The 17,370-nt window shown below is 42.3% G+C and overlaps 1 protein-coding gene across 10 annotated transcripts in view; it reads right to left on the bottom strand.

Moving 5' to 3' along the window:
* fsd (transmembrane protein fates-shifted) overlaps positions 1-12,586 on the bottom strand; it is a 341,565-nt gene extending 328,979 nt beyond the window's left edge. For 3 of the 10 annotated variants that reach the window (XR_011392114.1, XM_070085979.1, XM_070085986.1), the window contains exon 1: positions 12,403-12,581. Coding sequence is in view for 9 of the 10 variants with exons in the window: in XM_070085979.1 (XP_069942080.1) it covers positions 12,403-12,407 (5 nt within the window). In the remaining variant the exon portion in view is untranslated. Of the gene's footprint in view, positions 1-12,402 lie in introns of all 10 variants that reach the window. The other 7 variants (XM_070085988.1, XM_070085981.1, XM_070085985.1 and 4 more) reach the window with 6 other exon arrangements.
* Positions 12,587-17,370: the final 4,784 nt, after the last annotated feature.

Below are 17,370 nucleotides of genomic sequence, written 5' to 3'. Positions count from 1 at the left end.
CGCAGGAAGGAATACATATAAATGACCTCATAGGGGACAGGAGCCATAGTAGGGAAACAAGTGTAGTCAAAGATAAGATAAAACCAATATTGCAAACTAGAAATACCGCAGGAAATAGCAAACAAGAGGACTCCAATAGCAATAGTGAGGATAAATTACCAAAAACAACTGGTGGGAGCTCCATTGTTGGTGCTAGGGAGGATAGAAGTAAGACAGGGAAACATGCACCAACAGGGAATACAGTCACAGAAACCCAAGGCAAGCGGAAACCAAGCCTGTGCACATACTATGCACTTGGTATCTGCTGGCATGGGAAATCTGGAAAAACAGATGGGACGTGCAACTATGACCACCCTAGAAAATGCCATGCCCATATGACAACAGGAAAATGCAAACTCCCTTCCTGTAAGCTTTTTCACCCTGAAATGTGTACCTCTTCAGTACAGGAAAGACTGTGCTATAACTTAAATTGCCAGGCATACCATCTAAAGGGGACAAAAAGATACAAAACATCCAGGCCATGGGAAAACCTGGGTAGCCACAGCCACTCAAGAGGGAGAGGTTTTTTAGTGCCAGGAAGGAAAAAAAACTGGCAGGAAATGGCAGAAATCGTACACCAAATCCAGTCATTCCTGGAGTGGAACCACAGTCGATGGCCTCCACTCCAAACCAACAGATACAGATACTAATGCCGGAAAAAAAATCCCCCCCCCCAGTACCAACAATACCACCAGTCCGATAACATTCTTCTTTGCAAATATACAGGGTCTAAAGCCAGCAACAAACAACAAAATACCTTTCATCCGTGGACTGCTTGCAGAGGCAAAGGCAATGTTCGCGGCTTTCACTGAGACCCACATAAAGGATCACTTGGACAATGAAATATGGATCCCAGGTTACAACCTATACAGATGTGACAGAGTGAACAGGCAAAAGGGGGGGGTTGGCCTGTACATTGCAGAGTCACTTGTTTGCACAGAACTGCTTAATGCCTCAAATGACGTAGTGGAAGTTTTAGCAGTAAAGGTCGAGAACCAAAACCTAGTCATTGTGGTAGTCTACAAGCCTCCGGATGCAACATCCCAGCAATTCCAGGAACAGCTGTTAAAAATTGACCACTGTCTGGAAAATCTTCCAGCTCCTGCACCCAACATCTTGCTCCTGGGGGATTTCAACTTAAGGCACCTAAAATGGAGGAATATAGCAAATAATATTGTTGCAGTAATAACACCAGGAGGCAGCTCTGATGAAAACTCACACTCACACGAGCTTTTAAATCTCTGCACAAAATTCAATTTAAACCAGCAAATAATAGAGCCTACTAGACTGGAGAATACACTAGACCTCATATTCACTAACAATGATGATCTGATAAGAAATGTCACCATATCAAAAACAATATACTCAGATCACAACATAATTGAGGTTCAGACATGTATGCGAGGAGCCCCAGACCGACAAAATGAGACTAGTCACGAGGGAGCATTCACCAAATTCAACTTCAATAACAAAAACATAAAGTGGGACCAAGTAAACCAAGTCCTAACCGATATAAGCTGGGAAGATATACTAAGCAACACAGACCCAAACTTATGCCTAGAACAGATTAACTCGGTGGCACTCGATGTATGCACAAGGCTTATTCCTCTAAGAAAAAGGAGGAGTAGATGTAAAATAGAAAGAGACAGGCGCTCCCTTTACAGGCGACGGAAAAGAATAACAGAGCGGCTAAAAGAGGTCAATATATCTGAAATGCGCAGGGAGACACTGGTCAGAGAAATAGCAAGCATCGAACTTAAGCTAAAAGAATCCTTTAGGAGTCAGGAATCGCGGGAAGAACTAAAAGCTATAAATGAAATCGAAAGAAACCCAAAGTATTTCTTCTCCTATGCCAAATCAAAATCGAGAACAACGCCCAGTATTGGGCCCCTACTTAAACAAGATTGGTCCTACACAGATGACAGCAAGGAAATGAGTGAGCTACTCAAGTCCCAATATGACTCAGTTTTTAGCAAGCCGCTAACCAGACTGAGAGTCGAAGATCAAAATGAATTTTTTATGAGAGAGCCACAAAATTTGATTAACACAAGCCTATCCGATGTTATCCTGACGCCAAATGACTTCGAACAGGCGATAAATGACATGCCCATGCACTCTGCCCCAGGGCCAGACTCATGGAACTCTGTGTTCATCAAGAACTGCAAGAAGCCCCTATCACGAGCCTTTTCCATCCTATGGAGAGGGAGCATGGACACGGGGGTCGTCCCTCAGTTACTAAAAACAACAGACATAGCCCCACTCCACAAAGGGGGCAGTAAAGCAACAGCAAAGAACTACAGACCAATAGCACTAACATCCCATATCATAAAAATCTTTGAAAGGGTCCTAAGAAGCAAGATCACCACCCATCTAGAAACCCATCAGTTACACAACCCAGGGCAACATGGGTTTAGAACAGGTCGCTCCTGTCTGTCTCAACTACTGGATCACTACGACAAGGTCCTAAATGCACTAGAAGACAAAAAGAATGCAGATGTAATATATACAGACTTTGCAAAAGCCTTCGACAAGTGTGACCATGGCGTAATAGCGCACAAAATGCGCGCTAAAGGAATAACAGGAAAAGTCGGTCGATGGATCTATAATTTCCTCACTAACAGAACACAGAGAGTAGTCGTCAACAGAGTAAAGTCCGAGGCAGCTACGGTGAAAAGCTCTGTTCCACAAGGCACAGTACTAGCTCCCATCTTGTTCCTCATCCTCATATCCGACATAGACAAGGATGTCAGCCACAGCACCGTGTCTTCCTTTGCAGATGACACCCGAATCTGCATGACAGTGTCTTCCATTGCAGACACTGCAAGGCTCCAGGCGGACATCAACCAAATCTTTCAGTGGGCTGCAGAAAACAATATGAAGTTCAACGATGAGAAATTTCAATTACTCAGATATGGTAAACATGAGGAAATTAAATCTTCATCAGAGTACAAAACAAATTCTGGCCACAAAATAGAGCGAAACACCAACGTCAAAGACCTGGGAGTGATTATGTCGGAGGATCTCACCTTCAAGGACCATAACATTGTATCAATCGCATCTGCTAGAAAAATGACAGGATGGATAATGAGAACCTTCAAAACTAGGGAGGCCAAGCCCATGATGACACTCTTCAGGTCACTTGTTCTATCTAGGCTGGAATATTGCTGCACTCTAACAGCACCTTTCAAGGCAGGTGAAATTGCCGACCTAGAAAATGTACAGAGAACTTTCACGGCGCGCATAACGGAGATAAAACACCTCAATTACTGGGAGCGCTTGAGGTTTCTAAACCTGTATTCCCTGGAACGCAGGAGGGAGAGATACATGATTATATACACCTGGAAAATCCTAGAGGGACTAGTACCGAACTTGCACACGAAAATCACTCACTACGAAAGCAAAAGACTTGGCAGACGATGCACCATCCCCCCAATGAAAAGCAGGGGTGTCACTAGCACGTTAAGAGACCATACAATAAGTGTCAGGGGCCCGAGACTGTTCAACTGCCTCCCAGCACACATAAGGGGGATTACCAACAGACCCCTGGCAGTCTTCAAGCTGGCACTGGACAAGCACCTAAAGTCAGTTCCTGATCAGCCGGGCTGTGGCTCGTACGTTGGTTTGCGTGCAGCCAGCAGCAACAGCCTGGTTGATCAGGCGCTGATCCACCAGGAGGCCTGGTCACAGACCGGGCCGCGGGGGCATTGACCCCCGAAACTCTCTCCAGGTAAACTCCAGGTATGGTGCTAATGTTAAAATTGTGAAAATGATGTATTTTGCTTATATTAGATCATTGGTTGATTATGCTGCGCCACTACTTGCTCTTGTGTCTGACTGGAAGCTTGGAGGGCTGGAAAAACTGCAGAACGAAGCAATGAGGATCATCCTAGGATGCCCTCGTACTGCCAAAATTTTAAATATGCAAAAAGAACTTGATATTCCAAGCATCAGAGATCGTGTTACTGAAAGAAATATCCTAATTGGGGTTAATATGCTCAGGCAAGCTCATTCAAACCCCTGCACAGAAGCCCTCCAAACTTTCCTCAGCACTGGTGAACACTCCTCCAGATGGATCGAAAAGACTGGAACCGACCTCCGCATGAATCAGATACATGATCTATGTCAAGTAAGGCAACAGCGGCACTTCTCCGAAATTAACACTGTACTCGGTATTAGAATGTTGAGAAACGAACCAGACACTGTCACAGTGAATCTTACCAAGTGTCTAGAGGTAAATACACACAGATCTAAATGGATTGTGAAAACGTGCAATTGCATTAAGTTTTATAACCTGCATGAACTGTATCACTGTAGGCAACAAGAGCATTTCACCCCTCCATGGAAGATGTGTTCATTTAATATCACATACCTACAAGTCCCTCCCAAGAAGCTCATTGCTAGTAATCCCTTCCTTAAATCTCTTGTTAGAGCAACTGCTCAAGAAGAAATTTCTCACCTAGCTGGTAGTAACAAGTTATCACAAGTTATATACACTGATGGATCTAAACAGGAGTCTTCTGGCAGGGCTGCATCTGCTCTTGTTGCCACCTCCCTAGTTAAGAACGATAATAAATTTGTTGAGTTAGGCATAAGAATTAACAACTGGGCGTCTACACTGCAAACTGAATTGTTTGCAATCCTAATGGCACTAAAGCTAACCTATGACACTGAGCTTGAGTCTATCATCATTACTGATTCTATGTCATCATTGAAGGCTCTTGGCTCATATAATGACTCCAACAACATGCTCATTGGGGAAGCCAGGTATAGATACTCAAAAATTAGGGACAAAGGAATTAATGTACAATTGCTATGGATCCCATCACACATTGGATTACTCCTTCATGATAAAGTTGATATGTTAGCCAAGAAGAGTATCGAGAAGGAGAATGTAGAATATAACTTTGGTATAACTGTGTCTAGCATTAGGAATAATATTAGGAGAGAAGTAAATAATGAAAATGATTGTTATAGGAATGCAGTTAGAAGCCTGAGTAGATCTATAACCCACTATGATAACATGAACGTAGATAAGTATGTTTATGGAGCAACTTGCAATGTGAACAGACTGACTGATGTTGTAGTGGCCAGGCTTAGGCTTGGTTACAAGTACTTCTGGCAGTTTGGGAGACACACAGATGATGATCAAACTAAATGTAAATTATGTGATCAGGCATATGGTCACTCTCTTGAACACTATGTGCTTAATTGTCCACTTATTGAGGAATACAGAGACAGACAGTATAATAACCTATGTGACATGTCAAGATATCTTATTAATGAAAATAAGATACCAGATATACTAAGCAAATTTCCTAAATTTGCTTGTAACAGATAAGTGAACTATAGATATGTAGATATAAATCCATATGTATTCCTGTTAACCCTTTGGGGCCTAGTTCCTAGGCCTTTTGTGTATTCATATGCTCTCGCGCTACCGTCCACAGGATGGATATGGGGTGCACAATAAACTAGCCACTTCGGTGGCAAAATCTAATCTAATCTCCGCTCCATGGAATATTACCCCATTCCAAACTACCATTCCTCCATTTCCCCCCAAACTACTTCTTAAATCACAACCAAAACTTCGCCTTGAAGCCAAACATGAGGCCTTAAGCTGTATTGATAACTTAGTCACACAGCACACACTCTCGCAAATTATTTACGTTGATGGTTCTGTTCACCAATCCACTGGTGCAGCTGGTAGTGCTGCTGTTGTCGTACAGAGTGATGGCTCTCTTAAAGAAATTGGAGCACGCATCAATAATTGGGCCTCTACCCTTCAGACAGAACTGTTTGCCATACTCCTTGCACTGAAATGCATCTATGTATCAAAGATTGACAGTTTAATTGTAACTGATTCTCTGTCATCCATAAATGCTCTCAACTCATTAAGCATAAATTGTGGCATGCTTGTGTCAGAAGCCAGACACAGGTATGGTAGGATTGTGGACAGTGGAGTCAGAGTGCACATGCTGTGGATTCCATCTCACATTGGTCTTCAGATGCATGATAGAACTGATAAATTGGCTAAGCTGTATGCTTTCAAAGAGGGAGTAGATTACAATCTTGGCTTGTCAGGTAGTAGTTTGAGAACAATAATACGAAAAGAACTTCAGCTGAATTTTATGGACTTAAGGCTCAGGGAGATTGACACCAGTGAGTCCATCTATCATCATTCTATCATGCAGGAGGAGCCACATGTCTATGGTGCATCCAACAAAATAAGCAGACTCTTGGATGTCACTACCGCCCGGCTCCGGCTGGGTTACAAGTATCTTTGGCAGGTTAAATCACCACCACCAGATGTAGACCAAACGAAATGTAAACTTTGCCAGATGGATTATTGTCAGACCCTGCGTCATTATGTACTGGAGTGCGATAAAATTAATGAATTTAGAAACAACTCACTCAGAAGTGTTCAAGAAATGGCTAAGTATTTTATCCACAGTGGTATATTACAGATCATTCTGGAGAAATACCCTGACTTTGCTAGCTGTAAATAAAGCATTACCACATATGTGCATGTGTGTGTGTTTGTGTACTCACCTAGTTGAGGTTGCGGGGGTCGAGTCCGAGCTCCTGGCCCCGGTGTGTGTGTGTGTGTGTGTGTGTGTGTGTGTGTGTGTGTGTGTGTGTGTTTGTGTGTATGTGTATGAGTGTGTGAGTGTGTGTGTGTGTGTGTGTGTGTGTGTGTGTGTGTGTGTGTGTGTGTGTGTGTGTGTGTGTGTGAGTATGAGTGTGTGTGTGTGTATGAGTGTGTGTGTGTGTGTGTATGAGTGTGTGTGCGTGTGTGTGTATGAGTTTGTGTATGTGTGTGTGTGTGTGTGTGTGTGTGTGTGTGTGTGTGTGTGTGTGTGTGTGTGTGTGTGTGTGTGTGATTATGTGTGTGTGTGTATGAATTTGTATGTGTGTGTGTGTGTGTGTGTGTGAGAGAGAGAGAGAGACTCAGCAATCAACATTTGCACCAATAACTCACTACAGTTGTGACCGGGTGTGGAAGTGTGAATTGCTCATTACTCTAAAATTTGTTCATGATTGCAGCCATGTATACACGTAAGTAACCATTCTTACAGTATTCATTACCTTTGTAACTTGTGAGTTCATTACCTTTGTAACTTGTGAGTTCATTACCTTTGTAACTTGTGAGTTCATTACCTTGTACCTAGTTCAGCCATCAAAACTTTGGAGCCCGGTCCCTGGACCCATTGTGTATCTCTGTAATCTGTAAATACCTTTGTAACTTGTCATGATTGTGACTAGACCTACCTGGAGTTCATTACCTTTGTAAATTGTGAGTTCATTACCTTTGTAAATTGTGAATTCATTACCTCTGTAACTTGCTCAGCTATCAAAACTTTGAGGCCCAGTCCCTGGACCCATTATGTACCTCTGTAATCTTTTGACTACCGCCCACTGGATGGGTATGGGGTGCATAATAAACATATTAAACTAACTGGGTAGGTCCTGTGCCCCTCCCTCGAAATATCTGGGTGCCTGACCTACGTTTCCTAAACATCGAAGTGTACCTACCCCCTTAACGCAGGTGTTACAAATGCCAGCACTATGGCCATGTTGCAGTAGACTGTGAAATACTACATTCTTGGTGTGGTAAGTGTGTTGGGAAACATTCTACTAGAGAATGCACAGTAGGCCTTGACAGCAAAAATTTAAGTGTATTAACTGTAAAGAAGTTGGGATTACAGTTTCCCACAAGGACTGCAGTCGGAACCCAAACAACCTTCGACGTAAACCTGATAACAGTCCTTTAATGGTAACTGAGGATGAGGCCATCCAGTCTACCACAGCCAGAGCTGAGACTGACCCTCTGCAAAGTGTGGAAGAACCCAACCTCACTGCAAAGGATTCTGGTGATACCAGAATGCCATCACACACACTAGTTGTGGAGGAGCTAACCATCCCTGCTAGTACATGTGGAACTACTGATCTGCCACTACTGATACCTACGCCTACACCTGAATATGGGGATGAGCTTGTCATTTTTTCCAACACACACAACTACAACAGTCAGACGGACACCACACAGGTAACCTCCCTGGAAACTGGAGATGAGTCAGATGCACAGGACCTACCTGCAATGAATAATGATGAAGCAGACTTGCCACAGGCACCATCAGAGAACACTAATGTAACCATGCCACCTGTTAAGGTGATAGGTGTTAAAGAAAGCACTAACTCAGAAGTGCCATCCTCCGGAGAGGCATTGGATTCGTCTGACCTTCCTCATATTATAACAAATTTACAGAAAAAAATTGAGCATCTTGAACAGATCCTGACAAGTTTAATAAATATATGTAATCAGGATGATGGTCAGGGTGATGATGTCAAAAGTGCAGCAATCTCCGTTCACTTTCAAGCAATTTGTAAGAAAGAAGTCCTTGACTCTTGGCTTCAAGACTTGCCTTTTAACTGGCTGCCAAGATGCCGAAAAATGCTTAAAAATAAAGGTACTGAAGATAAACACGTACAAACTATGCTATTTGCTCTTAAGTGCCTGCACACTATAGCCAAAGCATAATAGTTTTACCATCTTATGAGCAAGAGATTGTAATAACTCACAACAATGGATACATTACAAATCTTTTCATGGAACATTGCTTCCATCAGGAAGCGGTTGCCTGACTTACATCATATTAGTGCAACCAAGAATATTGATATCATCTGTTTGCAGGGATGTAGACTGAAAGATGGAGCACCTCCACCAAAGTTACCTGGATATGCAGCTTATAACCTAAGGTCAACCAACTGTTGTGTGATGAATGTCAGAAAAAACTTGCCACATTCACTCCTTTCCTTGCAGAGTCGAGTTAACATGCAGTATCATGGTGTCAAAGTATATGCAGACGATTTTTCCATAAACATTTTTAATCTCTATGCCCCAGCGAACCAGCTTCGACCTGATGCTTTACCAGATCGCATCAATAGTGAACCTACCCTCATTCTTGGAGATTTTAATGCCAGACATAGGAATATTGGTGGATCTATAACAAACACCAGTGGAACTAAACTAGTGAAATTGCGAAATGAGCATGATAATGTTCGAATTGAGGGCACTACTGAGCCTACTCACATATATGTTGGCATACTAGATCTGTGCCTTGGATTTAATACCTGGAGTTTACCTGGAGAGAGTTCCGGGGGTCAACGCCCCCGCGGCCCGGTCTGAGACCAGGCCTCCTGGTGGATCAGAGCCTGATCAGCCAGGCTGTTGCTGCTGGCTGCACGCAAACCAACATACGAGCCACAGCCCGGCTGATCCGGAACTGACTTTAGGTGCTTGTCCAGTGCCAGCTTGAAGACTGCCAGGGGTCTGTTGGTAATCCCCCTTATGTGTGCTGGGAGGCAGTTGAACAGTCTCGGGCCCCTGACACTTATTGTATGGTCTCTTAACGTGCTAGTGACACCCCTGCTTTTCATTGGGGGGATGGTGCATCGTCTGCCAAGTCTTTTGCTTTCGTAGTGGGTGATTTTCGTGTGCAAGTTCGGTACTAGTCCCTCTAGGATTTTCCAGGTGTATATAATCATGTATCTCTCCCTCCTGCGTTCCAGGGAATACAGGTTTAGGAACCTCAAGCGCTCCCAATAATTGAGGTGTTTTATCTCCGTTATGCGCGCCGTGAAAGTTCTCTGTACATTTTCTAGGTCGATGCATGACTCTGTCACAGTTTATGATCTTCTATCTGATCACTTCCCAAGACTAACAACTGTCAATCTTGATCACATCTCCAGCAATCAAGGAGCTAAATACAGAAGGAGGAAACTTATTCTCAAACCAGAACACAGAGGCAACTTTATTAACCACTTGGATCAATGGTATAAGAATTACCAGCCCACTGGCACACAAAAATTTAATGATGATTTAGTTACCACTATTGAGACTGTCCTCACAGATCAAGTGGGCAGGAAAAGGAAACGCAGACCCTCCACTATAAATAACAATAAAAACCATTGTAAATACTATAATGATCCAGAGCTACGCTCTCTAACACATGCAGCAGCTGGGAGGATTGGTAAATTTAGTTAGTTTAATATGTTTATTATGCACCCCATACCCATCCTGTGGGCGGTAGTCAAAAGATTACAGAGGTACATAATTGGTCCAGGGACTGGACTCCAAAGTTTTGATAGCTGAGCAAGTTACAGAGGTAAGCATACCGTGAATGTAGAACCCCAGACCTGCTCAGAACGTTCCAAGCTGCACCAACAAATGCAAGGAATAGAAAGCAAGAACTTAGGCAACAGGAATTGGAACAATTTGTTAGTGGATTAAATAGGTCCACCCCTTTAAGTTTGGCTTGGAAAGGTATAAATAAAATAACCAGAAAAAAGACTGGCAATGTTGCTCATCCCTTTCCTCTAGAAAAAGCAAATGACCTCATAAATGACTGGTCCAAAACATCCAGGCATGAAAACCTTCCATCTCATATTAGAAAAAATTTAGAGAGTACTTCTGAAGAAATGTTGAAACTGATTAATTTTATGAGCCAAAATATTGATGAGAGTGATTGCCTCTTCACCGAGTATGAATTAGATAATGCATTAACTAAAGGTCGATTAACTGCTCCTGGAGAGGATGGTATAATCTATGATATTCTCAGAACTCTAAGGCACGTGCCTGATAACCCTTGTTGGCACTGTATAATCTCAGTTACATTGAGGGCGTTCTTCCTACTTCCTGGACCAATAGTCTCATTGTGCCTATCCCTAAGCCCCAACAGCCTGATACATTTAGACCGATCTCCTTAACTAGTTGTCTTTGTAAAACTTTTGAAAGAATGATACTTAACAGACTGTACTTCAGAATCAGACACCAACTTTCCCCCTACCTCTATGGGTTGATAAAAGGTAAAAGTGTGCATAACTGTATTTCCACCTTTCTCACTGCACACACCTCTACTAGTTTTACCACTTTCCTTGATCTAAAATCTGCATTTGATATTGCGAACAGAACCGTTATACTACATGAACTAGCCAAAATGAATATTGGTGGTAGCTTACTCTGCTGGATAATAGGATACCTGTCAAATAGAGTATCCTCTGTCCTTTATCAAGGCTTTAGAAGTGAGTCGAAAGAAATGTCTTTAGGTACACCGCAGGGAGGAGTTCTTAGTCCCATGCTATTTAATATTCTGATTAATGCTCTCCTAAATGCTCTACCTGCCTCACCTAAACATATAGCTATAAGCTATGCTGATGATATCATGATCCATACAACAGGACATAAGAAGATGAGCACCATTCTTAATGAAGTTCAAGCAATTTGTAATCGACTAGGCCTCATAATATCTTCCTCTAAAACAAAGATATTAACAAGCAAACGACATCCCCCACCCATCTATTTGCAGGGTGAAATCATTAGCTACGTTAAAACCTACAGATATCTTGGTGTAGATGTACCCTTTAACAAATCCACTATACCACAACTAAATAAGAAATGCAAAGATAGGCTAAATGCTCCCAAAGCTGTTGCTGGCTACAACCCCAACTATGGTGCTAATGTGAGAATCGTGAGAATGATGTACATAGCCTATGTTAGGTCCTTAATTGATTATGCTGCTCCCATGTTGATATTAGCTAGGGAAAGTTCTCTCTGACCCTTAGAGTTAATGCAGAATGAAGCTCTCAGAATTATTCTTGGGTGTCCCAGATCTACAAAGGTTCTTAATATGAGGAAGGAGCTTGGTATTTCTAGTATCAGTGATAGGATTGTTGAGATTAACACTGTAATCGTTATTAAAATGTTGAGAAATGAACCAGACTGTCACAAAGAATCTTACCAAATGTCTAGAGGTAAATACACACAGATCTAAATGGATTGTGAAAACGTGCAATTGCATTAAGTTTTATAACCTGCATGAACTGTATCACTGTAGGCAACAAGAGCATTTCACCCCTTCATGGAAGATGTGTTCATTTAATATCACATACCTGCAGGTCCCTCCCAAGAAGCTCATTGCTAGTAATACCTTCCTTAAATCACTTGTTAAAGCAACTGCTCAAGGAGAAATTTCTCTCCTAGCTGGTAGTAATAAGTTATCACAAGTTATATACAATGATGGATCTAAACAGGAGTCTTCTGGCAGGGCTGCATCTGCTCTTGTTGCCACCTCCCTAGTTAAGAACGATAATAAATTTGTTGAGTTAGGCATAAGAATTAACAACTGGGCGTCTACACTGCAAACTGAATTGTTTGCAATCCTAATTGCGCTAAAGCTAACCTATGACACTGAGCTTGACTCAATCATCATTACTGATTCTGTCAGTAATGTGCCAAAACAAAAGCATTCACATTGCTAAACTCATAAACTAGTATTTAGTCACTTAGCCATAATACCAACTTACCTCATAATTTGTAATATTTTACAATTAAGAATAAAACTAAGTATGCCCGAAATGCCTAGCCATGCTAAGCGTTCTAGTGGTACACTCTGTAATCACAATTTTACTACATGTAAACCAAACAATAACCAAATTTCTGTAAACTCAGCATTGTAATCCTTATAGAGAATAAACTTTTGAATTTGAATTTGAATTTGAATTTTGAATCATTGAAGGCTCTTGATTCATATAATGACTCCAATAACATGCACATTGGAGAAGCCAGGTATAGTTACTCAAAAATCAGGGACAAAGGAATTAATGTACAGTTGCTATGGATCCCATCACACATTGGATTACTCCTTCATAATAAAGTTGATATGTTAGCCAAGAAGAGTACCCAGAGGGAGAATGTAGAATATAACTCTGGTATAACTGTGTCTAGCATTAGGAATAATATTAGGAGAGAAGTAAATAATGAAAATGATTGTTATAGGAATGCAATTAGAAGCCTGAGTAGATCTATAACCCAATATGATAACATGAACATAGATAAGTATGTTTATGGAGCAACGTGCAATGTGAACAGGCTGACTGATGTTGTAGTGGCCAGGCTTAGGCTTGGTTACAAGTACTGACTGATGTTGTAGTGGCCAGGCTTAGGCTTGGTTACAAGTACTGACTGATGTTGTAGTGGCCAGGCTTAGGCTTGGTTACAAGTACTTCTGGCAGTTTGGGAGACACACAGATGATGATCAAACTAAATGTAAATTATGTGATCAGGCATATGGTCACTCTCTTGAACACTATGTGCTTAATTGTCCACTTGTTGAGGAATACAGAGATAGACAATATAATAATCTATGTGACATGTCAAGATATCTTATTAATGAAAATAAGATACCAGATATACTAAATAAATTTCTTAAATTTGCTTGTAACAAATAAGTGAACTATAGATATGTAGATATAAATCCATATGTATTCATGTTAACCCCTTGGGGCCTAGTTCCTGGGCATTTTTTGTATCCACATGCTCTTGCGCTTCCGTCCACAGGATGAATATGGGGTGCACAATAAACTAGCCACTTCGGTGGCAAATCTAAAATCTCTGTTGGAGATATTGCGGTTGTTTTCTTTTGCTGTTCTTGTTGTTTCTTGAGAATTTCTCTTTTTGTTGGGCATTTAGCAGCAACAGTGTGGTGCTCATTCTTGCAATTCAGGCATTTAGGTGGAGTGGTGGTGGTGCAAGCCTTGAAATGATGTCCTTCGTTGCCGCAAGTCGAGAACTTCTTATCCTTGGTAGGACAATCCTTAGTGATGTGTATGTAAGAGTAACAGCTATAACACTGTGTGATGTGCTGGAATCTCTCGGCTTCAATGTAGAGTTGATATGGAAGTAGTGGATTGCCAGTCCGTCTGCGAGAGCTTGGGTTGCCATATTGACATCAGTGAAGGTGACCTTGAACATTGAGGAAGCGTTAGGTATTTTGGTAATATGTTCCACCGTGGCCCAAGGGTTCTGGTCTTCTGTTGTTAGGTTTAATATCTTTATTATGTACCACATACCCATCCTGTGGGCGGTAGTCAAAAGATTACAGAGGTACATAATGGGTCCAGGGACTGGACCCCAAAGTTTTGATAACTGAACAAGTTACAAAGGTAATGAACTCCTTCAGCTGATGACTTAATTTCTTCAAAAACCTGGGTTATGATGAGCTTATCCAGTCGCTTAAGGAACACAGTTTTTTTTTTGACCCTCAAAACTGGGGAAGTTATATGACTTGAAATCCTCGTTGGTTAAGAGTGGTTGTAGCGTCAGTGTGATAAGTTTTTCGGCTTCGATGTCGTCAGAGCAGACTACAACAAAAACCTCTTGGAGCGATAGAAATGCATTACAATTAACCTGCAATATGCCGCTAACGGCAGCTGCAAGTGCTAGTTTGGACGAGTCATTGACTGTCTTACGTCTCGGTTTGATCTTAAGTTTAAGTTTAAGTTTAATATGTTTATTATGCACCCCATACCCATCCTGTGGGCGGTAGTCAAAAGATTACAGAGGTACATAATTGGTCCAGGGACTGGACTCCAAAGTTTTGATAGCTGAGCAAGTTACAGAGGTAATGAATTCACAATTTACAAAGGTAATGAACTCACAATTTACAAAGGTAATGAACTCCGGGTAGGTCTAGTCACAATCATAACAAGTTACAAAGGTATTTACAGATTACAGAGGTACGTAATGGGTCCAGGGACTGGGCCCCAAAGTTTTGATGGCTGAACTAGGTACAGGGTAATGAACTCACAAGTTACAAAGGTAATGAATACTGTAAGAATGGTTACTTACGTTTATACATGGCTACAATCATGAACAAATTATAGTGTAATGAGCAATTCACACTTCCACACCCGGTCACAACTGTAGTGAGTTATTGGTGCAAATGTTGATTGTTGAGACACACACACACACACACACACACACACACACACACACACACACACACACACACACACACACACACACATAAACACACACACACACACCTCGATCGAGACAGAACACAGGACAAAAGGAAGACGATGAAAGAGAGAGTTCAAAAACGAAAGGAGAAATGGGAGGAAATGAAAAAGGAGAGCAGAATAACCCAGGATCAAATGGAAGGACAAGCACACCCCCCAGAAACACCTGCAGAAGGACTCCAGCCACGACACCCCCAAGGCAACTGAACAATCCAAACCAACCATCACACACCGATCCCTCTGTTTCCACCCCCCGCACCACAGTTACAGTATTAGAACAGAAGTTGAAGGTTTGGTACACAAATGCAGATGGATTAACGAATAAACATGAGGAATGGCAAGAAAGAATCAATGAGAAGTCCCCAGACATCATAGCAGTTACAGAAACAAAACTCACGGAGACAATGACAGATGCAATCTTCCCATCAGGATACCAAATCATGAGGAAAGATAGAAGGGGCAGGGGGGGGGAGGTGGGGTTGCTCTGCTCGTAAAAAACAGATGGAAATTCGAGAAAATGGAAGGCATAGATGAGACGGGAGAAAGAGACTACATAGCAGGTACACTTCAGTCTGGGGAACACAAAGTGGTCATTGAAGTGATGTATAATCCACCACAGAACTGCAGGAGGCCAAGAGAGGAATATGAAGAGAGCAACAGAGCAATGGTGGACACACTGGCTGAGGTGGCAAGAAGAGCTCATTCCAGTAGAGCAAAGTTGCTGGTTATGGGGGATTTCAACCACAGGGAGATCGACTGGGAAAACCTGGAGCCACATGGGGGGTCCCGAAACATGGAGAGCCAGGATGTTGGACATGGTGCTGGAAAACCTCATGCACAAACATGTTAAGGACACTACCAGAGTGAGAGGGGAGGATGAACCAGCAAGATTGGACCTTGTGTTCACCCTGGGCAGCTCAGACATTGAGGACATCAAGTATGAGAGTCCCCTAGGAGCTAGCGACCACGTGGTTCTGTGCTTTGAATACATAGTAGAGCTGTAAGTGGAGAGAATAACAGGAGTTGAATGGAAAAAGCCTGACTATAAAAGAGGGGACTACATAGGGTTGAAGAACTTCCTGCGGGAGGTCCAGTGGGACAGAGAACTGGCAGGAAAGCCAGTAAATGAAATGATGGAATATGTAACAACAAAATGCAAGGAGGCAGTGGAAAAGTTTATTTCCAAGGGCAACAGTAACAACGGGAAGACCAGAACGAGCCCCTGGTTTACCCGACGGTGTAAGGAGGCAAAAACAAAGTGCAATAGAGAATGGAAAAAGTACAGAAGGCAGAGAACACACGAAAATAGGGAGATCAGTCGCAGAGCCAGGAATGAGTATGCACAGGTAAGGAGGGAGGCCCAGCGACAGTATGAAAATGACATAGCATCGAGAATCAAGACTTACCCGAAACTGTTGTATAGCCACATCAGGAGGAAGACAACAGTCAAAGACCAGGTGATCAACACCCAAAACATTCTTAATCATGTACTAGCCTCGTGTCAGGACCTGGGGTTAATAATCTCAGGGGATAAAACAAAGATACTCAACAGGCGTCCTCCTCGGCAGAGAGGCACAGTTCGTCAGATCCAATTGCATGATGGGTCTCTTCTAGAATATGTAAGCAGATACAGGTATCTAGGCTTTGAGGTTCCACTACTTGGACCTGTTGTAACGAGACTTTGTCGCCAATACAAAGAAAGGCTGAGAGCACTTAGAGTTGTGGCAGGTTTTCATCCCAGGTATGGTGCTAATGTTAAAATTGTGAAAATGATGTATCTTGCTTATATTAGATCATTGGTTGATTATGCGGCGCGGCGCCACTACTTGCACTCGTGTCTGACTGGATGCTTGGAGGGCTGGAAAAACTGCAAAACGAAGCAATGAGGATCATCATAGGATGCCCTCGTACTGCCAAAATTTTAAATATGCGGAACGAACTTAATATTCCAAGCATTAGAGATCGTGTTACTGAAAGAAATATCCTTATTGGGGTCAATATGCTTAGGCTAGCCCATTCAAACCCCTGCACAGAAGCCCTCCAAACTTTCCTCAGCACTGGTGAACATCCTTCCAGATGGATCGAAAAACTGGAACCGACCTCCGCATGAACCAGCTACATGATCTATATCAAGTTAGACAACAGAGACATTTCCCTGCTCCATGGGATATTACCCCATTCCAAACTACCATTCCTCCATTTCCCCCCAAAACTCTTCTTAAATCACAACCATAGCTTCGTCTTGAAGCCAAACATGATGCCTTAAGCTGTATTGATAACTTAGTCACACAGAACACACTCTCGCAAATTATTTACGTTGATGGTTCTGTTCACCAATCCACTGGTGCAGCTGGTAGTGCTGCTGTTGTCACACAGAGTGATGGCTCTCATAAAGAAATTGGAGCACGCATCAATAACTGGGCCTCTACCCTTCAAACAGAACTGTTTGCCATACTCCTTGCACTCAAATGT

This window comes from Cherax quadricarinatus, chromosome 17 (assembly GCF_038502225.1).
Source record: "Cherax quadricarinatus isolate ZL_2023a chromosome 17, ASM3850222v1, whole genome shotgun sequence".
NCBI classification, from domain to species: domain Eukaryota; kingdom Metazoa; phylum Arthropoda; class Malacostraca; order Decapoda; family Parastacidae; genus Cherax; species Cherax quadricarinatus.
Note: the sequence above shows the minus strand (reverse complement) of the source record. Positions and strands in the feature narration are given on the sequence as shown.